Raw genomic sequence first — 25368 nt, forward strand, 5'->3', positions numbered from 1 at the left:
TTTATTGCGACAACCGGCCGCGCGAATGACTTCATCCACGATGCGTGACGGTAGGTAAATACCTATCTCGTCGCCGACTTATAGGCCCACCCTGCCGATCGTTCATTCTCCCGTCGTCGTAAATACCGTCCGCCGCATTGCAGCGCGTCCGCACTTTTCGACCCTTTCATATACACTTTCGTATAATACACTTTGAAGCTTCCGCGAAGGACGGGATGAAAGCGGCGGCGATTTTTGCATAGATATATACGTGTTTGCGTTCTTGGCCTTTTCTTTTTAATTTATTTTATTTTATTTAATGCATCTCCTCTTATTTTGCGCAGGTGAGGACGCTAGAAATATTCGAGGTCTAAAAGAAATTGAATTCTCTCAGGACAGTCAAAGCACGCGCCTGACAAGTTATACCGACGATTGGGACTCGGATTTTCGTTCGGTCGAATCGCCCTCCCTCCATTTTCACGAGATGTTACAGATTTAATTATTTCCTTTTCCTCACTGAGAGAAAAATATATGATATTTGGAGCTGTAATGATATAGTAAATTAAATTATAGTCCGAAATATCATATCTGTAGCAAGTATTACCATAATGTCGGTAATAATTACGATATAGGCATAGTATAACCAATCATATAATATTTTTACTGAGAATTATAGTAAGTTAAACTAAAATTATTGTATGGATAGAAATATAAAATGGTAGGTAAAGTAGCTCTTTTATATAGTCAGTATTACCAGAATATTTGCTAAATGATGACAGATCAGTAACTGTATATGAATATTAAATCTCACTATATTTGTGAATGAGAAATTACCATATATGTGGTAAAAGTAACTAAACTGAATTATTTAAGACAATCATTGACTATATATTTGTGTTTATTCTACTATATTTTGCAGGTTCCACCAACTATAAAAATATGCTTGACGCCAAAATGAACTATAAAATATAGTGAGATTATAGTTAATTCAACTATATTTTTCTATCAGTGCTCTCTTGCAACGACACGAGACTGCGACACGGAGCAAGCGGGTTGTTCAAAGTTAATCGACATTTCAATCGGCCGATTGTCCGTCTCTCTTTCGAATTTCTATCCGTACGAAGAAGCGGAGAATCAATCAAAAGTCTCGGTTAAACATTGACTGATACTTACGGAGGCCCTAGAGACGGAGAAAGTAAATTTGAGTGAATCCGAGCGCAGAAACTGTTTTATTGCTGCGACGGGCCTTTAATAACCGTTCCATCGAATCGGCCGAGTTATCTACCTGCGCTATCAATCAAACGGAACGAGAAAGGTATGCAACGAGCAAAACGAGGTGACAATAAGGGGTTATGCGCGGACGATGATCGATATTTTACGCGGGACAATGACGATGACTGCGGTCTGCGGCTCTACTGTGTGTCGCCGCCGTGATTATTGCGTAACGCGTGTTACGCAATCACCCCGATACACGGTACAACGTCAGCTGTTGGAAACGCGCGTTTCCTGGGGATATTATCCGCGAGAACAATCATCTTTCGTTACTCCGTTAATTCCCTCGCCGCTTACCGGAGCCGTGCATACGTCGATTAATATCCTCGGCGAGAAGCATATTGTGCCCGCGACGGTATATTCAGCGACTGTAAACGTCGTTCACTTTAATCGGACTTTTATTATCGCTCCCGTTTTACGAACACGTTTCGTCGCGTTAATATTTCTTTGTATCTTCACGCGCAAAGAAATCGCGCGTTTAGACGTGGGTGTAGCGGCGAATTTCGCGGCAACGCGTTACGTTACGGAAAAAGAACGGTACACTTCGCACGAGTTTTCCTGCGAGAGATCAAAATAGCGATGACGAGTGTGCCATCGTTCGTCGGCACGAGGACGTTTCCCGTAGTTTCTCTCTCTGTGCTGTAGATCGACATCTGGCAAATTTGGCGAGACGATAATTACTAAGCACGCAAAAAACGACACGCTTCTTTCGTCGCTCGTCAATGCTACCGTTCAGTCAACTATACTCGCATATTTGATCGCCGTAACGAGAAGCGTGGTGGAGTCGCCGCGTCTATTGTCTAGGGATCTACCATTATGGGCCGAACATCCGCTACGCGGCGGAGCGTTCTTTGTACTCCGCGATTCGATGCTATAATTGTACTTGACTTCCTATTAATACATCCACCCAGTCGAGGACGAGGACACGTAAGGACACGTGTATGCAAACTAATTGCCGGACTGCGGGGATTGACGAAGAAAAAAAAAACGTAAGCAATTCAACAGATGCGCGATGCTCTCTGGGCAATAAAAGTACTCTGCCCTCGAAAAGTAGAAGACAAGCTTGCAGGACTTATTTTTCCGTGAAGCTTGCAAAATTCGGAAGTGTGGGTGAAACTTGGAAGATCACCGAAAAAAAATGTGCACACTCTTCACGCAAATTAAACACGGGCGATTCTTGCCGTGGAAATATAAATTTAAACGCGCGAAATTCCTCGGTAGTCTCAGTAATCATATTTATAATCGCTTCGATTAAACACGGGCTTCGTTTTGCAAATTGCGGGCTCTGAGAATGAGCACGTCAGAAGCGATAAACCTGAAGCCTAGTCGCATAGCTTCGTAGGCGCGGATTTTATATGTATGTGCGCGGCGATCTTATCCTAACACACAAAGTCAAGCGAGAGTCCCGACGCCGTTCAGGAATGGAGCTGTCGATGCTCGATCATTTATTACCGTGAAATTCGAGATAGGGCAGTGAATGTTTTTTCCATCGGCATTTCGATCCTTATAAGAACCGAGCGGCGCGTACAGCTCGCGCGCCGGCTCAGGCGGAATGAATTCGTGCTCGTGGTGCGTGGAGCATAATCGCACCCACGAGCAACGCCATAATCGGGTGCAGCGTTACGTCTTTATCACCCGGCGCGCAGTGTGTGCGTGTGTCCCTGTGCGGGCAAAAAGCGAACGCCAATTTGCGACGAGGGCGTGGCGCCGTTCAGCGAGATTCGCAAGGACAGAGACATTAAGCTCTATCCCGTTGCCGCACGATTTGCATCCCGTGATACGTGCGCCGCGCCGATCCGCTTCGCCCACGTGGGCAACTTCGTGAAAAAAAGCTCGGCGCAAAAGCGGCCGAATGAAATGGAAAGTACGTGGGGTGCGTCAGGTGCATATGAATGTCCTCGGACGCTTCGGGAAAAACGGTGCGCGGAGATATCTCGAGATTGTCTGGTCTATTTCCGTTTCTGAAACTAACGGGTGACTCGAGTACGCGATACCGATCGACAGGAATTCGCAACATGAGCAATTTGATATGTAATTTTCGCGAGCACACGGATCCTCCCTCCTCGCTACTCAACGTAGCTCAACGTTTTCTCCCGTTTTAAGAGAATGTCGATTAAAAGAAGAAATATCGAGAAAATTCGAGTGCAACACGCACAATCTTGAGATGATTTAAAATATTAAAATTTCGCCTCTCGTACGGACTCAGTGCTCACTCGTTACATATTTACGGTAGACTTCAGCAGTTTCGTCTGTGTGTTTTGAAATACGTGTATGAAACGGGTTCACGAGAGCCGTGGCACGAGAGCACGAGAGAGCGATATAATCTTCGTAGAAATATGACATGTACGTCACGGCGGAATAATTCGAAAAAGGTATCTTTGTTTTTCTGCCAAGGATTTATGAACACGTCAGTGCTCTCGGAGCTTCAAGATGAACCGAGCGCCTTGTTCTACAACTGTCCGTCGTCATCGATAAACAACGTAGCTCGTGCAACGCCGATAGCGATCTGATTGTGTAGCCTGGCGCTCTGGGGCGTCTGCGAATTCGCGAGTCGCGACTGATACTCCTCGGCAGAGAAACGGCTCCTTCGCCTTCCAAGCAGCGCGCGCGCTTCAAGATCAAGAACAGAGGAAGATCTCAAACAACAAGTCCGATCTGAAGGATCCGCGTGCCTTCGCCCTGGTCGAGATTATTTCGCAAATTCTCATCGTATCGAGACAATATCGGAAATATCATATAGGGAGAAGAGAGTCTGTATAAAGAGTCGGAGTGATATCTCAGCGTCGTGTAGACGCTTTTCTCCCTCCGTAGCCTTCCCGTTCCTTCGTTTTTCGCGGGAGATAGCCTCGAGTCGTGCCCACCGCGCATTAATCTCGAAAGCTGAGATTATGCAAAATCCTCTCCTATCCGTTTCAGATCGACAGCACTGCGGATCGAAGCGGCACGCCGCGCGCGTTTCTCGAGCGTAGCCCGAGGTATCCGAGCGGCTTACGATCGTCCATCAAGCCGATCGAGGCTGTCGCCGATCGTATTGATCGCCGCGGGATTTTTCGCTTTCCTCCAGCTTTGCTTGCTCAGCATCGTCCGAGGGATCGAGCGTGTCGCTCTTTGCAGAGGCGAGCATTAAGAGAAGCGGCGAAAGAAGCGCGTACGCGTTCCCGGTGCGGGCAGAAAGAAAAGGAAGAAAAGATGACGGAGAGGAAGAGAGAGAGGGAGAGAGAGAGAGAGAGAGAGGGAGGGAGAGAGAGAGAGAGAGAGAGAGAGAGAGAGAGAGAGAATCCTCGGGCACACGCGAATCGGGCTAGTCGACCACGGCGGCTCTTTTTGCGATGAGTCATCAGCCGCGAGTCTCTCTTCCTCTCTCTCTCTCTCTCTCTCTCTCTCTCCCCCTCTCTCTCTCTCTCTCTCTCTCTCTCTCCGTCGTTTCTTCCTCTCTTTCTTCATCTTGTTCTTGTCCTTCCATCGTACTATTCTTTTCCCTACGGAGCTACTCCTTTCCTCGTTGTCGTCGTCGGCGCGACCGCGTCTACTTCGGCCGCGTACACGGCGTCGGAAAGAAAGCGAAGAGAAAGAAACTAGCTTCGCGAACGCGCCAGCACGGAGGACAAAGGCTCTCGAAGGCTTCGTTCGAATGCACGTCGGCGCGGCTCACCGTCGCCGTCGAGCAACAAGAAGCGCGAGCCGTAAATGTTGCTTCGACGTAGGGCCGGTTGTAAAAATTCGCGGCGAGACGCGGCCGCGCGGCGTTTAGTACGCGACCGGCGAAATATTGACGATTCCTCTCGCCGAGGAGCGAGAGCGAGAGCGCGACGTGGTCTCACGATCTCGGGAGGAATTCAGACGATACTCAGAGAGGCTCGGGGGGGGGGGGGCAGAGATGAGGAAGGCGCGAAAGATTATGCGATAAAAGACCATTCGGGGGGTCTCATCACGGGGTGAGCATAGAAGAGAAGGAGGAAGGAAATTTGTCGAGCGTCGGGAAAAAAATTCAAAAGCGAGGGGTAAAGTTAAATAAGAACTTGCCTGCCGATGATTTCATCGCGTCGTCGCGTATTATTACTCGCTCGAGAACGCAGTAACGTCTCGCGCACGTTGTTACACGTGAAATGCGGATGAACGTTAGGTCCCATTACGGTGACCATAAATTGCGAATTTAATGCCGGCGAGTTTAAGCGTGACACACGCCTTTATCCACTTAGTCCTTCATTTACGTAGCCGCAGACATATCCGCGGATAATCGCGGCTCGTGGATGCGTGAAGCGATCTGCACTTGTCCGCCGCCGCGGCGCGCGCGCGCTCCTCGGTAACGCGTAAGTGCATCGGCGTGCACGCGTGTGAGTCGCCGGATGCAATCGCGGTCGCGTTGTAAATTGCGGAAACGTTCTTTTTTACGAGGTCATCGCGCGCTCGAGCTTGCGGCTAGACCGTCAGCGAGCGCGACGGCTTTCAAGAAACGGAGTTATCACATACCTTCGTGTCGCGCGTACGCCGAATCCAAGCTCCGTCGGAGCCTTTCGGGGTCCGACAAAAAATCGCGAGTGGAAAAGTAAACGGTAAACGTGTTCGTATAAGTATACGCGCGATAAAATCAAATTCCGCACCTGTCCTCGATTCTGAGCGCCGACTGGCGACCCAGTGACCAGTGAGCGATCGCGTGCCGCGAGAACGATCGCGAGATTAAAAATTTAGAGGTAGTCGCGCGTTTAATGTTCAGCAACACGACAACGGTTGCGTCGGTGCAGCATCTTTTAAGACGGACAAATAGCCGATCAAAGCGCGAAGGAAGGGAGACCTCGATAACGCGCCGATGCGAACTCGCAGCGCAAAATGAAGAAGAAAAAGCGCATTTATATTCGAGTCGCATGCTCGTCGAATGGGGCTTTTTTCTTCCTCTTAGCACCGGCCACGCCGTGCCGCGCCGCGCCGCGCCGCGCCGCGCCGCGCCGCGCGACCTCGACGTTCCGGCGCGCTGAAAAAGGGGTACCGCTCGCGACGGGGTCGATAAAGTCGATTTTACGGCCTGACCGCCGTTTCCCCGCGTTTTCGGAGAGATTTACGTTACGGGGACGAGGCGAACGGTAAATCCTAATTGTTAGGCCGGCCATACGTAGGTCCGGCGCGGCGGCGAGCGTTTCTTCGTTATTTTCGGTGTAACCTTACACTCGGGCCCCGCCGTACGTGAGCCGTCTGGCCGTGCGCGCGCGTACTCGGGACACGAGTATAAAGTGTAACACCGTGCAAAACCTGCGCACGAGAGACTCGCGGCTCGCGGCTCGCGGCGTGTGCGGAGCGCGCGCGCGCGCGCGCGCGCGCGACGGGTTTGCAAATGCGGCAGGGGGTACGAGGCGCCATAACTCAGAGGTCTCGGGGCGGGTGTCGTAAATCCGCGGAATCTGCAATTTTTGCGGGTAAGCTGCACACGGTAAACCGACCGTCATTCTCATTGTATTCACGTGCGTGCTTGAGCGTCTCGACGTCGGGGGGCCACCGGCGGGTGTATCGGCTGCTGCGTCGAGGACGAGCTCGTTCTCAAATTAGGAGAGACACGTCTCTCCTTGCCTCGTGCTCCTCGGGTTCGCGACACACGAAGGCTCTCTCCTTCTCTCTTGCCGGAAACACCGAGTCCATGTTTCGGAATTTGCCAACGTGGTGAAACTACGGAAGAAATCTCGACATTAGCGCATTCTATTCCATCGGCATATAGCGAGTGATACACGATGATACGTGATTGGATTACGATGGTTCGCTGGAAGCGGGCCTCACGGGCCCGACTATCGGGAGGAATCGTAAGCGCGATCGCGATTCGTGTTCCGACGAATTATCGAGCCTGAGGATCGATAAGCGATATCGCGTTCTGCAACGAGAGCGGGCGGTTCGTCGCGCGGCGCTCGCTCGCGCGAAAGCGCCTTCGCCGGCTAACGATATGCACGTGAATTTCGCCAGATCGAATAATAATCGTCGTCGTTACACACCGGCCGTGCTCTTCGATTAACCCCGGATAACCCGGCTCCGGGTCCACTGCGCGGCGATCGCGATAATGTGATCTCTCTCGCATTATCTATCGTCAATTCGTGGCGCGGCACGTTTCGTGGCGGAGCACACTCCCTGTTGCTCAACGAACCCGCTCAATGATTCACGATTCGTGTTGCACGTTACGATTTCAGCGCGATACACACGTACGGATCAACGTGCATACGTACGCCGGTACATAACGCGGCGGAGGCGGCAAGCGGGCAGGTATGCCTCTCTCTCTCTCTCTCTCTCTCTCTCCCTCCCTCCCTCTCTCTCTCCTTCTGCCTCTCTCTCTCTCTCTCTCTCTCTCTCTCTCTCTCTCTCTCCTTCTGCCTCTCTCTTTTTCTCTCTTTCTCGCGACACGTTTTAATCCGCTCTCTAATTAGCCGCGCTTCCTTCCTCGCGTCACGGGACACGGCGCGACTGGAGCGACCATATTTTCCCTCGTCCGACAATCCGAGGCCCCGGCTATAAACGGTATTGTCGCGGCACGTTGTCGGCGCGTATGCTTCTACACGCGAAGCCTGAAAGCGGTGTATCTTAAACGCACCGCGGGGAATGACTAAGACCCGAGCTATCTTATGTGGTTCACAGGGCCGCCAGAGAGACGCACGTATAAGCGCGTTCGTTGACCGGTAATTACGATTCGCGAGGGTTCGCCGGCCGGTCGGCGTACAATTCTCTCCCCCGTGTCTTTCTTTCTCTCTGCGTAATCCTCTCTTTCTCTCGCGAGCTCTCGGAGCTTTACCTTGCGAAATGACAGACGTCCGTTTTCCTCCTCTCGGTGCCCCGTGCACGAAAGTGGACGAGACGCGGACACGTGGGAACGCATTGACATCTACTTAGCCCGGTGCTTAGCCGTGCACCTCCACCTCCATCAGCGTGCGCGCTGGGTCCGCCGGCGAGATCGATTAACGCGGAGCGATCTCTCGAGCCGCAATTGCGCGCCGTGCGTGATCGCGCTCGCCACGAAAGCGGAAAGTGAAACAATCGCAGCGCCACACCGCGCCGCGGGTCCGACCTGTCACTGTCGAAATAAATTGACGATTAAGTAATTGCCGGGTCGGATTCGACTCTCGATCGGAAGAGAGCAGGAAAGCCGCCACTCAGCCATTAGGCATGCACGATCGCATCGGGCCGATATATCGCAATCGTAAGAATTGTGCGCGTATCGTGAGACGGGATAAGATCGCCGAGGAGCGACACAAGTTACTTCGCGCCGCGGCAAAGAGATTTTAGGCGATCGAGACGAAGACACGCAAAGGACACGGAATACCGTAATGCGCCGTATACACGTCGCCGTTGCGACGTTCTTCTTTTTTTACCTTTGCGCGCGTTTGTCGAGAGAATGTACCTTCTCGGGTTATTTATTCGCATAATTACACGGGAAGAGGGATTTCAGTCGACGTGATAATGAGCGAATTAAATGCGTCTTATGGTCGAGGAACGGAACATGTCTGCTCCTTAGAATCGGATTTGCCTCAACGCGTTGGATTCGCTGTCACGTATCACGCTTGTGCGTTTAAACGGTAAACAGCCGACTGACCGTGCGCATTTCTCCGTTTCTTTTTCGTAACTTAACTCGGTCCTCATGGACTTTCGGCCGGAGCCTAAAGGGTCATCACCGCCCACGGTGCGGGCCGACCTGTATGAATGAACGCCGGAGAAGCGGAGGACCGTTTTTTCGAGGGTGCTCACGTGGCTGTCACGTGAGCGGCAGGCACTCCCATTGTCTCTCGCGGGGTGAAGGTGCGCATACGTATGTGGGTAACATAATGCATTCTTACGAGGTACATACACCACCTCCGAATCGCGCGCGCGTGTGTATGTGTGTGTGTGTGTGTGTGTGTATGTGTGTGTGTTTGTGGCAAGTTACGACACAGTGGCTGAATATAAAAGAACCGAAGATGTAAAAGGCGCGATAGGAGCGAGGAAGCGCACCAACGTCGGCGCACTAATCGCGGAAGACGAAGAGCGCGATGACGCGGCGCTGTATCTCGCTTCCTGTCTTCGAAAGCAGAGCCGATCGTGAGGCGAAGATCACGAGGAGAAGAATGGGTGAAACGCGCCTTCATCCACCTCCAAGGTCGCGCGATTATCGGGTCGAAAGGGTCGGCAGGAGGAAATGAGATTCAGTTATTTCAGTCTTGCCCACGGAAAGATGCGTCTGTGCTGTGAGTGTCGCCGTGTATTAACAACGGTCGGAAAAAGCACGTCTATCAATGTTCCTCTTCGCGGAAACGCTGTCGTATTATTGGCCGCGAGTAAATAGGAAGTGAGTCTAGGAAGTGAGACCGCTGTCGGCTACGGCTAATTATCGTTAGCGGCAGCGGCAGAAGGGCAGCACAGCTTCTATTAATTGATCGACGGCAATTTGCCAGGCTGTAAAACGGACCGCGAGTCACGCGCCGACGAAATGCGAGTCGAGGGTGCCGAGGCGAAAACAAACAAGCGAAAAGCGAGGTGGTCCGCCACATCCGGCGCGGGACAACACCGTTCCTCGCGATCGTTTAGCTCTGTTTGCTTTGACTTCGACGATGGACTGCGCCGCCGTTTCGCCGCTACCATTATACGATCGCGAGACTATATTGCCCTTTAAACGTTCGCCAGACTCTCCTTTCCTCCCCGCTCATCCCGCTGCTCATCCTCGGCCACTTTCCCTAACATCGCGGAGCTAGCCCTTCTGGACGAGGAAGGGGCAGGGATCGATAATCCGGTCTCGATACATCGTTAATTTTACGACACCCGCTGTCGCGTTATACGCGGATGCACGCGAATGCAAACTAGAATGCATCGTCATTCGAATGTGATTAATTTGTTATGCGGAATAAGACTTGTGACTTATGACTCGCGCGCGAGTAACTGCTCAGCTATATCGGGCCTCTCGATAGCGCACGAAAGGGAAGGCCTCTTTAATGGCGTTTCGTTTCGAGGATTAACAAAGATGTATGATTTTGCTGCCGTTATCGAGCCGGAGGAAGTTCCAGAGCCTCATTAAAGCCCCGCGGCCACCGCCACGGTTCGCTGTGTTGTAATTAGAGCGAACTTGTTTTCCATTTTGTTGCGGCAATTTTCGCGTGACAGGTTGCTCTACGTGTTCCGTGTCTCCCGTTCATACATTATCTCTGCGTACCACCATGCTATATCTAAGATCCGCCACGGTCGCTACCGTTGCGCATCGAAGACACCTCCAACATCGCCCCAACATCGCTTACGAGCTTACTTTCGGCCGGCGATAAAAGTTAAGACGAGCCAATGTAAATTTCGAGGCGTGTTCAAACATCCGACTGGAATAGCTAACTCCAGAGTTTTAAACCTGCGTATTTCTGGCGGTTCTTTTTTTAGAATACACTACAGCTAATCCCAGAATGCTGAGTGGAATTCCGAGAGATTCGGAATTGCTCCCGAAATGTTTCCGTATAAAACGGCGAAAAAGATTCTGACAAAATTCGCCTCCGGAGAGATAACATCGAAATTTGCATATCGTTTTTGCACGCGATACCGTTCAACCGATTAAAAGCAAAAGTCACTCGATTATCAATTTATAGACGGAACATCGCAATTCTTAGGTTAAGTCGCGACTCAGCCGATCTCGATGGAACGAGGAACGCAATGTTTTCCTCACCGTAAAACGTGGATCATCATCCTTCGCCTTAGGTGATATTCGATTACAATTCGCTGCCCACACACGAGGTCAATTAAGTCTTAATCGCGGCCTTCCTTGCAAAGTGCCTCAAATGTCACGCGTGCCATTAATATATCTCGCCTGTTTTCTCGATCGGACACGAGACAATATTCGTCGCGCCTTTTCGCTGAGTAACGCTCGCTCATTCACTCACTCTCTCGCTCGGGCCCGGCCGCCCGTTCGCGAGGGGAACTTAAACGATATTAGAATTCCTCGAAGGAAGCGCGCGTGGGGTTACCTTAATTCTGACGCACCCTTAATTCCGCCGACGGCGCCGGGACACGCCTAAAAGTCACATCGGAGAAACGGGACACGGTGCGATCCAGGTGCGCTCGGCCAGCTCGCGGCGCGTCGTTCCGGCGTTCCGACGTTCCGGACGTTCCGTTTCGTCGTTTCATGGCGCTCGCTCGGAGCGGCAGCAGCGGCCGCGAGAGCGGGCGGTTGCGTGTGTCGCGTGTCAGTTATATCTCGGCAGCGAGCGCCGGCGGGCGCACGGGGCGTGCTTTCAAATCGCGGAAAACATCCCTGAAAAAAGCCTCGCTGTTCCACGTCACCGGCGATTACGACGAGAGACACGGGCGAGAGACGCGGGCGGCGACCCTCTTCGCCGGCGAGACGCGGAAACGGTCCTTCCCGCCGAAACGGAAACGCGCCCACGATCGATCGTTCCCGAAGGCGCTTCGATCGATGGTCCCGATCGGAGAAACACTGTGTGCCGTGTCGCCGTAAAATCCCGTCTCTCTCTCTCTTTCTCTCTCGTCTGTGCAGTCGCGCGATGGATTAACGCAAGATACGCACGGAACGTCCGGCGGAAAATCAGCGAGACCGAGGTTCCTGCCGAATTCGTTCGCCGACAAACGTGAGTGTGATACACAGCGCTTGCGATCGCTCCGAGTCGTCGTGGTTATGGTTATGTACTCCGCGTCGCGCGGAGCACTCGGAGAGGCGAGGATCGTTGGGCGTATTTTTTACACTCACCACGCTCGTGTAGATTGAGCCTCCTCAAGGACGACTCAGGCGATCGGTCGTCGGTTGTGCAGCAGCGAAAAGTGCTCGCGCAACAATCGGCTTTTTAGCGCGGACATATTAGCGAGTCGAGCACGCGCGCGCGCGCGCGCGCGCACCCACGTGATCTCGCGATCTCACCCCGCATAGAGAGCGCGCGCTACCCCGCGGTGAAGCCTGGCGCCAGCGAAAGTGGCGCGACCCCCCCGCTAGTTCTGAAACTTTTAACTTCCGAAACGCTTACGCCGCGGCGCGATTTTCCGTTGTCGTGTAGTATCCACGTGAACTTCGTCATCGATGACGCTCGATCCAAAGGCCGACGCGTGACTGACCGAGGTCGTTGTGCATAAAGTCAGTCGTAACGGCACGCGAACGGCGATCGACAACCCCGACTTGGACGGACCGCGAGCTCCAGCAGACGAGGTAATTATCGCCCGTCTGGCCGGTGATCCGTAAGCGACGATTCACGTGTTGCGTCGCGTCGCGTCGCGTCGCGTCGTGTAGTGTAGTGCAGTGCGGAACGAAGTCGTTGGGATCCCGACATCGCGATGATTTCCAGACGACTCGAAGCCGACGCGATCGTCACGTAACCGGCGTTTTCGTGACTCGTGCGATCGGAGATTTGCAAGAACTCGTGCTCGATCGATCGACGATCCCTTCCGGAAGATTCGGCGGACGGCTGCCATGATGAGGTTAGCCGACGGTGGTTAGGTTAACGATCGGCGTGAAGTTGCCGATATAGACGTCGCCATTTGCATTTCGATACGCGGAAACGAACGGCTAATCGTCACACGAACCGCCATTTGTGAGGACGCCGCGCGACCGTTGTGCAATCGCGTTGATCGATCGGAGATCTCTCGTGGGCTCGTCGGACAATTCGCGGACATTGACGAATGCCCCGTGCGGAAGGTAGTGGTGTCCTTGCGATTCCGATTTACGTGTTCGCGCGCGTTGCATCGCATACGCGCGATATGCCGTGGTACTTCGATAGTGAAACGATTCGCGAGTGGTGGAACGTACGTCGCCGTTGACGGCCGACATTTTGCCGAAGTCGGAGATACTCCGAAGAATCTACGGTGGGGCGACTCGAGACGACGGCGACGGCGACGGCGACGACGACGACAACGGCGGCGACGGCGACGGCGATCGTCATCGTCACCATGGCCTACGTGCTCTGGAGAGTAATCATGAAGAGGTATTGCAAGGTGCGGCTGGGTCTTAGGAATCTACCGGTGAGTGTTCATTGGGCCATTCGCAGTTCGCTCGCGCGCACTACGTCCGCTCTCGTGTGTCGCATTGCCTCCTTTCATGTCTCTTTGCGCCTTTGCCCTTTTTTCCTTCCCAAGCGGCGGGGGCCGCACGACGTTCTCGCGTTTTTGTTTCTCTCCTTCTCTCTTTCTCTCTTTCTCTCTCTGTGAATACAGAGGAGAGTATGGAAAGTGATGCGTGCGGACGAGAACAGACGTATTGTGCATATATAGAGAACGTCGGACTGGCTTTCTTTCGAGCCTGCGGCGCTGAATTTTCAAGAGCCCGATACCGTAGATTATAATCCTTTAATTGAAGGGGGAACGTAATAAGTACTCTCTCTCTCTCTCTCTCTCTCTTCTCTCTACGCGGACTCGAAGCAAATAGATTTAAAAGAGTGAATAATAATAACACTACGAGAGAGCGCGGTTCGAGACGCGTCTACATGCAGCGAAGATTGTAGCGATCACATGACGGACGGCTTCTGCGTTTTCCGTATTTCGTGTATTTCGTGTGTGTGCTGTACGATTCTTGTTAACAAGAGATAATTACGCGAATGGGTAGATCCAGACACTCACGGGTGTAATATGCATAGAAAATCGAAAAGAGAAACAGTGGCTTGTGCGAGCTACGTTTTGCTTGAGAAGTATCCATCGGTGGAACTTAGTCAATGGTCAATCATTCAAAGTTCAAGTTAAAATAAAGTGAGAGAGAGAGAGAGAGAGAGAGAGAGACCAGATATTATCGAAGATGATCAATGAGAGTGAGTCATTTTCGATCGCGAGAGCCCATCGACATATTTAAGCGATTAACAGCAAATGAACTTGGTCTCCCATCTCTGCCGTTGCATTTGTCGAGTATCTGTTTGTTCGTCGATTTATATCCTGGCACCTTTCTATTTATTCTTAAAAACAATTTGTACGAGTCACCTTCGGGGTTGGTGCGTGATCGGTCGGCGACCCGAAGACAGTCCGATACTGTGCGGATGCAAATGCGAGTGCCGCGAGATAAATGCGATCGCGGTGTACAGACAAGCAAACATCCTCGTGATCGTCAAGGTTGGGATTTTATGGTCGAGCTAGAGCCGGATAGAGCCGGCAACGATCGTGTATGGATTATGCAATTAGGCGTCGCGGCCGTGCGCGTTCGATGCGGCTGGTAACACGGCAGTGGCGGCGGAAACGCGCTTTCAATTGATAATTACAGCTGCTAGGCGTCTCTTCCGCAACTCGAGTGTACTCTGTGCACGCGCGCTGCGCTTTATTTATTTTTATTTCTCTCCCTCGCGTTTCTCTCTCTCTCTCTCTCTCTCTCTCTCTCTCTCTCTCTCTCTCTCTCTCTCTCTCTCTCTCTCTTTCTCTCTCGGTCTCCGTCTTCAGCAAATTAACGTACAGACGTCGCTGGGGGTTTTACTGCCCGCGATAAAGTTATTTATTACTCGCGTTTATCGCTTGTTATATCCTTACGTCGGCTACGTTGAAAAGTGCGTTAAATCGCAGCGAGACCCATTCGGGCGGAGAATCGGGCGATAAATTTTATTCTCGGTTTAGTATACTTTAGTATTTATATATCTGTGTGTGGATTTCTCGTTTCCGTCGGCTTGATGTCCGAAAGTCACGGAAAACTCGCCTGTACAACGAGAGCGTTCGCTCGCTCTCGGACACCGGCGCGGCGCGCGTTCTTCCGTCCGCGTTGAGGAATTTCGTAGACGCCGCGTCCGCGGCGAGCATCGCTCGCGGCTGCTTTCGACTTTGTTATTTCAATTACAAATCAGGCGGTAGGCCGTTTTCGAGTAGTGCCTACCCGCAGTGATTACCGGCCGCACACGACGACGCGCGGCGCGGCGCGCGCTTTTACGAAGGTCAGTGCGTCGTGGCGCGGTGCAATTATTAGACTGCAACTGCAGCTAATGCGAACGCGGTAATTGGATAATTATGGGCGGGCTGCCGCGTCGTTGCGCCTTTTCCAGTCTCTTGTACCGTCATCAGTGTCGGCTTGTATCGATTTATCGCGATCGATTGGATGGAAACGCGCTGGCCGATCGTTTCGATCGGAAGCACGAAGTCTTCGCCGAGACGGGAGAAGAAAGAAAAGAAAGTTTCCGCGCGCTGATACGCGGGCAAGCGCGTTTAATTATCTTCAGTCGGGTCTGTTCTCGTTTTCTAGATCGTAACTCGGATTACAATGCAAATGCGAGAAAACGAGATAAATTTAAGAGCGCGCTCGGCGATAAATAGGGACGACGGGGAAGCGCCGGGGAACGTCTCCATGTCTCACCGCGATGGTACTCCACTTTTGCGGAGAGTACAACGACCCGATATGTATGGAAGATGTTAGTTTTCACCAAATAACCCTACGCCGCAGCTTCAGAATTATCATCCGCCTCGTGGGGAAGATACGCGCCGCGAGTTTTCCGAGAATCGTCCGCCGGCAAGAATTTTTACGAATGGGGTTCCCGACGTGTTAATCTCTGCTCGAGTCGAGGGGAGGCAGTTACGTCACACCGCGAGATATGCAAACCTTTCTTTTTCGTTATCACGTCAAGCGACGTTTGCGATTTAAACAACCGTATCGCTACGTGTTTTGACGTCACGCTGATAACGGTAATATCATTATCGGGTCACGCCACGCGCGCGCGCGCGCGCACCACCGATCGCCCTTTTCTCTCTCTCCGTTCCATTGTCTTAAAACACACGCGGCTGATTACATCGGCAGCTTTCGTACGCGTTTGATCGATCGGCGAAAAGTATAATTCCGTGTGCGGTCAACGGTTAACGAGGCACACCCTGTCGATAAATTTCACACGCAAAGGGGGAAAGAAAGCGAAGCCGAGCGACGGTGGCGTCGAAGAGGGATGGGAGGGGAGAGGACGGGGTGTTACAGTTCAATTTATAGTATAGTCCGATTGTTGCCGGATTAGGCAATTAAGACTTAATCCACAGTCCAGTTTCTTTCCTCTCGCGAAAGGCCCGATATATCGGGCGGGAACAAACGAGAGCGGAGCAGTCACGTTTCGCGCGATTCTGCACGGTGTGTCCCGCTATTATTTATCGCGCTTATGACTTATCTCGCGCGTTTCTCAACAAGCTGTTACCGCGCGTTACCGTCGAAAGCAGCGAAAGATGTGTGCTTTAGTCCTGCTTCTCTCTCGGCTGTCAGCGTTTGTATTACGTCAGCGGTTCTCAGATTGCGCCGCGCCAAGAGTCGTCGCCGTCTCTTTTATCCGAAAGAGGAAAGGAGGGAGGGCAAAAAAGATCTCTCGCCATAAGCAGCGAACGTAATGACACGTTTATCCCGTGAAATGTACGCGACACGTAAAATCCTATGAAAGAGCGAATTTAACGCGGACTGCATATCTTATAAAACCAGATAGATAGCGTCTCTCTCTCTCTCTCTCTCTCTCTCTCTCTCTCTCTCTCTCTCTCTGTGTGTATGTGTGTGTGTGTGTGTCCAACACGTGGGGAATAGTGAAGGGGTGTGTTACGTTAGGTGTTAGATAACCGAAAAGCGTTGGTGGAGTGTAATCCTATTTGCAATTGTCGGATGACTTCATCACCGTGTCGCAACGCGTTCGCGACGAACGCGCCTTCGCATAGTCTGTAATTGCTGACTGTTTAGATGGTTTAGCGTCTCGAGCGTTGACAGTATCGCCGTTAGATCTGCTGGCAGTATCGTGCTGCCAGGATAATGGTCTAAACAATTCATTACGATTTATGTATGCTGGCACACACACACACACACACACACGGTGTGGACCGCCCTGCGACGTCGCGTATGAAACTAATCATTTTTTCACGTTCTCTTCATATCTGACACGTTATGTGATACGTCAGGAAATTTATGAACGTGCCCACAGAAAATTATTCGGGACCCTCGCAGCTGGAAGCTTAAGCTCAATTAGTTTTATTAACTTCGCCCACCCCCTCTTCCTCCCGCTTCCCAACTCCTGCATGGGGTTGTCGTTGATGCATAAAATTCGTATACAGGTTATTCAAGAATAGACCGATTGTCTGGCCAATTTGTTACGCAACCTCGTAATTATGCCTCGGTCGAAGCTTTCGTAAAAACGTTCACTCCGAATTGTTGCCTTACGAAACACTCGTAGACCACGTGTATATGTTCTTTTAACAACTCACGTCTCATCGGTACGCTCGTTATATTCATTTTTTAGCCGAAGGATTCATCGGCGGTGTCGTAAAGCTCGTCGCGTCGTGTCGTGTCGCCGCGAGATTATTGGGCCCTATTACGAAATAAACACACACACACACACACACATACACACACACACACACACACACACACACACACACACACACACACACACACACGGTCCACGTTTCCACGGGGCATTATCCAATTAATCGGCGGGGAAAGATGAAGTCACCGTGCGATCGTCAGCCGGCAGACGTCGAGCGGCTATCGGAGCGCTCGTGGGTCTTAATAAATTTTAACGCTGCGCTCGCACGGCGTCGGGGTCCACCGGGGTGCTTCGTCAACGACCAAGTGCAAAGGCAGAGAGGAGGAGGAGGAGGAGTAGGAGGAAGCGGAGGAGAAGGAGAAGGAGGAGGAGGAGGCCTGACCGACGGGTGTACTCGCAGGAGGAGGGCGAAGAAAGGGAGACGCGAGGGTGCAATTTAGTTTGCGGTCGCTCGAGTCGGGTTACGTTAGGTTAGTCCGCCGGTCGGTCCCCGTGACCGTGAACCGCGCGGCTGACCTGCGACACAAACACAATCTCCCTCCTTGGCTTGCCTCCCGGTCCCTTTCCGCCCCCTTTCCCCCCTTCTCCCCCCATACCCATCGCCATCCATAAATCTACCTGCACCACATCGCGTCTCGTTCCTACGGCCGCGGGACCGCTCTCGCTCGGCTCTCTCGTGTCTCTCGCATTGTGCGCTCTTCGGGATCTCCGAGTGATAAATACGACCACACCACCCTCACCTCCTCTCCTCTCCTCTCCTCTCTCTTTCTCTCTCTCTCTCTCTCTCTCTCTCTCTCTCTCTTTAGTTCTATCTTCGTCCCTTAAAATGTATTTTTCACTTGCTCCAGCGTTCTTCGTTCTCTTCTTTCCTCTTTCTGTCTATTTCTCTCGCGCTCTCTTTGGTTCGATGCGAAGCTGCGCGGCCGCGCATAAACCGTTTCCCGCTTTTATCGGCTTTCCTTTCTCTTTCTCTCTTCCAGAGACGGAACCACGCTTCGCGGAGACATCGGCACGTAGGCGGTCTGATCTATTCCGATTTTCTATTTCGCGCGTGAGAACCGACCGAGACGAGGCAGACGAGAATAAGCCGAGTAATTTCGTCGTGCGTTAAGTTCGCGTACGGCCTCTATCGCCGTTAGCGGGTTTTGTGGGGGTTGTAAAATCGGGAGATGGCATTAAGAGCAGTCGAGGGAGGATGCTACGTATCTTCTTGGAAAATCGAGCAGTGACCGACAGTGTGTCCCGTTAGTAATTCGCGATTATCGTGAAAAGTATTTTTTATTTCGATTTAACGACTGAGAGGGTATAGACTTGCATAATCGTTATTACGATTCAGGTTATTACGATTTAAGCGTTGTAAGAAATAGATTCGAACCTGTGTCACATCTACCCTTAAATATGATCTTGACAGATTTTGACTGACTGTGTAATGAGATAGCGCGTGTCACTTATTATCGCGTACTTCAACTTGTTAGATCTAACGACAATCTTTGCCAGTGAGATTCTTATCTTGGTAATTGGATTTTCCTCCTTCGTAAGCGCGCAAATGACACACACGCGTGTCATGGGCCATAGAAACGTCATCTCTTTTTTCCTCGCGCTGTGACAACTGTGACGTATTCAGAAAAATCTATTGTATGATTCATGTTCGCTCTAGTGGCTACGCGCAGCTGTCGCAAGCCTCGAACGACGGCTTTGTCCGGTTTCGCAATTTTTCACATGTCACTGTACGCACCGCACCGTGTTTATTAAATCGCCGGTAATATCGTGCGCGGAGGTAGTGTTATACAGTCTCGAAATCATAAAGCCGTGTATGCGCGCGTTAGGGTGAGCAGAGGCGGCTTTACATCGATAAGTGCCGAGATAGCATCTTAAGTACCCTCATAATACATCGAATACCGAACAAATGAAAGGCCGTAACTCGTCTAGCGTCCCGAGCATCGCATTACGCTTAATTTTACGGCATGTTTCTGATCCCTCAGTGATATACGTTCTCAGGTGTAATTAACGCCGTCGTGGACCGGCCGCGCGATTTCGACTTTAACGAGATCGTCATCGCGCATCCCGCGTCGCGTGCCTGCGCGCTCCCTTCGATTCGCGAAACGTCCCGCGTATACACGACTTTCAGCTTCGAGTCTTATACGGCCATCGTAAGTGCGTTATGGATAGTTCTCGTCTAGCGTAATTACAGCTCTTAACGCTCTCGCCATTGATCTTGAGAGTGATGCGGGGATCGTTTATTATCTTAATGCGCGAAAGCGGGCTTGAAACTGAGTGTCGGGCATAAATTTAATAATTGCAGATCGTGGGTATTTTAGTCGCCCGAGGGAACTCAATTCGGACGTTAATAGATAATAAATCTTACGATAAAAGTCTATCGATCGGCGTTATTTTATTCCCGACTATCATTACGATGTTTAGAAACTTCGCGTCCGATATTGAGAAGCAACAAGTTGGACATGTAGTTGGAATATTTTCTGGTTACTGTGTCGAACAAAAATATTTAAATAATGATATTGTAGTGTAATATTCGGTATTCTAAATACGAAAATATTTATGTCGCGTGTTTGTGCGATGTAATTATTAGTAAAATATTTCCAACATCAATAATTATGTAATACGTATTTGCGAATATGGTAACTGGGGGACATGTCGCGTCGTCTTCAGTTTCTCAAGATCTCAAAACTAGACGTACATTCATTCATCGACGGTTTAATTTATGATACATTCCCCTATTCAGTCCGTTGCGTTACCGCGAAACAGAGACGGAAATGTCTTGTGATGTGCATATATCAAGATGATCTTGATCGGAGCGAACAAACGCTCGAGTCGAGCGGGTGCGCGCGTGAATTGGTCTTTTTAAAAGTAAACGAAATGCACGAGGTGGTTTACGATTCGGTGTGATTGATTAAATCTACGAAGGGAACACGCTTTACAACAGCTTTTATCAAGAAAGTGCCAAAGGTCAAGCGTGTTTGCCCGCTACATAATAGCCTCGTGCGGAACATCCGTTTTACTTTCACGAGTTTCTATTTAGAAACAATTTGCGCACGGCCACTTTATAAAGTAATGCTGATCGCGGGGGAGATAAATGCGCCATAGTCATAAATACATATTTAAAGGCCAGGCTGCGTCGCGCTTTTTTAGATACTTGTTTACGTGCAGCCGACCGAGAGGTTGGACAGAGGACACACGCGAGGAGACTGCGATAACCAAACATGCGAAATTTATTCCGTGGATTGTGTGAAACGGAGCATTATGTTACACACACATACACACACACACACGTCACGATTATTAATCATCATGCCGCCGATTATGTCGGCTTATCCGTTTATAATCAGACGCGTGCTGACACGGAGAGTGCTTCTTGTTTAAATTACCCGTAAAATGACACGCCGCGAACCATATGTCGCGCAGGATACTACTCCGCAAGAGGAAATGTCAGACGTATACGCGATGGGACGACATGATTTACACTTCGCTCGTACGCCTCGGACCAGAACTCGGAGTGTTCGTCGCGCGCTTAATTATTTCCTATTTCTCTGCTGCCTATCGCATCAGCACGAATGAAGGACGTTTCTTACAGCCATCCGCGGCATCCGTGTAAGATCCAATAATATTCGTAGGGTGATCGCGATCCCGTCAATTTTAAATCGAGCCGCTTTTCACTCTTCGCGCATGCATATTTTGCATGTCTCTTATCGCGCGTCACACGGAGACTCGTTGTATCGGTTCACACAGCGTCAGGTTTTCCCACCACGCCATGGGGTGTTGTGTAGCTGTTACAATGCGCTGCGCGCAATTTCACTCACTTTCGCCGCTAATTAATCGAGCGCATTTCCAGATGGCCGAGTTCCACCTTCGTTCGCGTGGCGGTAGCCACATGCAAATTCCGTTGAAAAGTCGCGAGTCCCTCCCGCACGCTCCTCCGAGTCTCCTTCGAGTTGCTGCGACTCGGTGCGCGTTACGGTCCGTTACTCCGATTAAATATCGTCATTGTGTCGTTACACGATGCCTCGACAATGACGACGACCGACGGCGCGCTGCGGTGACGGCGTCGGACGCGGCGAGACGATTTTGCAAAAGGAGAAAGCAGATTTCGCGCCATTGGAAATGCGTTACGCACCTTGGCGGAGAACTCTTTCCTTTTCGCTCTTTATTACTCTCAATCTAGCGCCTCACTTTGTGGAAACTTAGAAAGTATCAAGTATTTTGGTTTCCTCTTTGATAGTTAGAGTTCCTGACGAGTTCCAAATAAAAAATTCCGCTTATATCGGCGGAAAAAAATTTATTCTTAATTTGTTAACTACCAAGTACTATTATTCTATTCGTTAAGATCGATTTAGCACCAAGGCGCAACAATAATTATTATTATTTTAGATAATTATGAAAATTCTGCATTTTTTCCGTACTACTGGAAAACTTTAAAGATATTTTTAATCGATTGATATTTCAACAGCAACTTATTAGTAACATGAATTCTACGTGCTATTTTATTAATCAGTTTTCAACAACAAGAATGTGCAGCTACGCGTTGTTGTTCAGATGCCCTAAAATAGATCGATGTAAACCTGGCAAACAACTTAATAAAAAAAATTCTCAATACGGTTCGTTTGTACCTGTTTGTACCACTTTTTGTTTCGTTTGTATCTCAAAGAATAAAAAGATAGGGGGAGGGTGAAAAATAGCCAGCAAGCAAGTATAAGATATCCGAAAACGGCCAACGCCATCCGAAAGAGAGTCGTATGTACCTCCCTTCAAGTTTGTACCTCAAAGTTGTTTGTACCTCAAATGAACCGAAAGTACAGAATTTTCAAAAATCATCCAAGAGGTACTTTCGCTAATTTTTGAGATATCGCAAACCGGCCAACGCCATTCGAAAGAGAATCGTTTGTACCTCCCTTCAAATCGTTTGTACCTCAAAGGAACCGGAAGTACAAAAGTAACCTTCCGACATATTTTGAAGACTCTATACTTCCGGTTTTGCGATATCTTACGCTTGCTTGCTGGCTATTTTTCCCCCTCCCTCTATTTTTTTATCCTTCGAGGTAGAAACGAAACAAAAAATGGTACAAACAGGTACAAACGAAATACAATCGGACCGTATTGCGATTTTTTTTTTATCAAGTAGCTTGCCAGGTTCACATCGGTGGTCCAAAATAGAGAACTGCGCTCTCGGAGATCCCTAACCCGATCTCGGTCAAGGCCTGCTCGCTTACACATACTAACATAAGCGGTAGCAAAATGCACGTTTGCCATTCGGGCCACGCGGCCATTCACATTTACTTTCCGAATATCGTGACACAGCTATGCACAAAGCGATGTTGATGTAGGATCACAAACAAATTAATCATACAGTGCCTCTTTGCTAAGATCAGATATTTATGCATATTTTGACAGCTTATATCTATTTGACAGATCTTTTAATAGGACTCATTCACATCATTCGTGATCCGATATGCGAATCGATGATACGAATGAACGTTTGCACGAATTTGGCGATAATTACAGTCATTATACTCGTATCGGTGCGTCACATGTTTTTAACCATGGAGATTCACGCTCTAATACATTTTCTAAGTTTCTGAATGCCGTTTTGGTCTTAGCAAAAACGGGAAAGTGTCCCTATTCGGGTGAATCCGGTGTGCACGAGATAAAACGGTTTAGAAACAATCCCATATCCCAATTACGGTAGAAACCATTTTCTGAGTACATTCGCACACTTTGTGTCGTTTTAACGCTTGACAGTCTTCCGAGAGAAATCCTTCGCTGCCAGCGGAAATTCCGGCGCGCCAATTCCGGAACGCTATGTAAAAACTTTACTCGCGAGGATAATTTCACGACGGGAATGGCGATTGTCTTAAATCCGCGGAATTATATCGGGAGAAAGAAGAGAAGAGAACGATGGAGGAGAGATACTCTGGCAGTCGTATACGTTTTTATATTTTTTTATATTAAGGTGTTTTTTATATTACGGTGTCAAATTATAATAGTCGCGAACAGATTACACCGGTAATATAAATTCGGAGAGTCATTGAATTTAGTATCGCGCACTTGAATGTACGAACCGACGTAATTGCATGAGTTCACACGATCCATTACATCGTCGGATGATTTTTCTCACATTAAAATTTATTAATTACCGCTACCTGTGACATCGATGAAATAAATCTCTATTCGCAATAAATACACGAATTAATCCACGACCGTCTGCCTATATTCTCATAACCGTTACTGGTCTTTGTAATATGTACATTCCTTTCTATTTGCAATTCTCGGGCGCGATGATATTTCGGAAAATTTTTTAATTAAGGGTGCGTTAGAAGGAAACATGTGTTTTGCTATAAAAAATCGGAACAAGCACTCACCGTTACTCTGAATGTCGCGCGGTTAGGATTGCGCAAGTGTAGGATTTTTCGGGATTCCACGTGAGCGTGAGAATGAAGAACGAGGAAGCAGCCATCGCGCGCTTCTCAAAAGCGCGTTCGCACGATTTTCACAAAGTTATGTTCTTTTGAATGAATTCTCCTGGCGCCGTTTCCGCGCGATATCCATCTTTTCTTAAATATTTCGCATAACTCAGAATCGAGAGCGACGTGTGAAGACACGCGCGCGCGTTTCTTGACTGAATTTCACGCGCCGCGGCGATACGCGAAAGCGATATATGCGTCGTGGCTCCTCATTCAATTTCAATTACGGTATTTCTTGCGGCGTACCGTTAACGGTACGCCGTCGGATGATGATTTCTCGCGGAACGAAAACTATATCGCGTGATGATGCGCCGCCGACGCGTTTCGTTTTGCATAAGGAGATACGCGCGCGTTAACGGCACAGTCTCAATGTTACGTATCAATTTCGTTCACAATAGATCTCGTCGCCACGAGAGCGTGGGACCTTCGCCTACCGTGGCCATGTGAAACCCGATAAGCACCCGTGAAATTCATCGGACGACCTGAAATTCGCGCGAGCAAAGTAACGTTTCTCTCAACGAGATATCGCGATGCGCCAGAGATCCCTTACATTGTCTGGCGAATAATTTAATCCGCCATTTTTACGTCAACTTCCCCCAGCGTTACCTCAGCATTTTACACACACACACACACAGTTAGGAAAACTATGATTCCCCCTCTCCTCCTCAGAGGAATTATGATAATACACGTGTAAATGAAAAGCCGGATCACGCGCGTGCAAGGTTATCGACCGCTCCTTTCGTCCGATCGGCTCTCGTTAGTGGAATATCAATTCCATCGGTTTGATTAACGGGGAAAAAAGATCCGCACGTTTTCGCCGCAGCAGACCACCGCCACGACGGCGAACAATAGTCATCGCGGCACGAGAGCATGAGATCGTACATACGATATGACCCCGCGTGCAATGAATAATCCGGCGCGCAGGTGTAGCTTTGCGGTACCTTCTAACTCACTTTAACCGGCGTGCTCCGATCACGTCGTTCAATAAATTAGCGCGCGCGTTATCGTTTTACGTGCGTCAAGGCTTCGCGTCGCGACCGGTCGTGGGAAAGAATTTTTTTTTTCGCCAATTCCGCTGTCGTAATCGGTTACTCGATGAGAGGCACTTAGGGAAAGGACCGGCGAGCATTTGTCGCGACGCGCTCGCTCGCGAGGAAAATAAGAGACGGCGCGAGGCAACAACGAGGAAGCACGCGCGTAACATGCATTATTTATCGCCGTTGCTCAGGAAGTTGTTAGGCGGATCTATGAGGCATCGCATTTACTACGCGAGATAGAGAGAGAGAGAGAGAGAGAGAGAGAGACGCCTCGGATTTCTAGCCGGCGAGGCGGCCTAGCGTGTGGAGCTTCTGCCTCGCGAGGAAAGGGAGAAGGAAAAGGGAGAAAAGAGAGCCGCCGCAAACAAGTAGCGGCGTAAATGCGAGCGAGCGCGAGCGAGTGCTTTCAGCCGCCAGAAAATCTTCGGATTCGATCGATCATTCCGCGGCGGCTGATAT

The 25368-nt window shown here is 50.0% G+C and overlaps 1 protein-coding gene and 1 long non-coding RNA gene across 2 annotated transcripts in view; one reads left to right on the forward strand and one right to left on the reverse strand.

Annotated features, from left to right (window-relative positions):
- Positions 1-6561: 6561 nt before the first annotated feature.
- LOC112590343 (uncharacterized) lies at positions 6562-11364 on the reverse strand. The gene is made up of 3 exons (XR_003114133.1): positions 11187-11364; positions 8012-8290; positions 6562-6906 (listed from the first exon to the last, which is right to left on the reverse strand). It is a non-coding gene; the product is annotated as an uncharacterized LOC112590343 (long non-coding RNA).
- Positions 11365-12893: 1529 nt separating this feature from the next.
- Positions 12894-25368, forward strand: part of LOC105189000 (uncharacterized) — a 338666-nt gene continuing 326191 nt past the window's right edge. The window contains 1 exon segment of the mRNA XM_019844040.2: positions 12894-13185. Within this exon segment, the coding sequence (XP_019699599.2) occupies positions 13114-13185 (72 nt within the window). The 5' untranslated portion in view covers positions 12894-13113.

The sequence above is a fragment of the Harpegnathos saltator genome, unplaced genomic scaffold (assembly GCF_003227715.2).
Source record: "Harpegnathos saltator strain DR-91 unplaced genomic scaffold, Hsal_v8.6 scaffold785, whole genome shotgun sequence".
Classification (NCBI taxonomy): domain Eukaryota; kingdom Metazoa; phylum Arthropoda; class Insecta; order Hymenoptera; family Formicidae; genus Harpegnathos; species Harpegnathos saltator.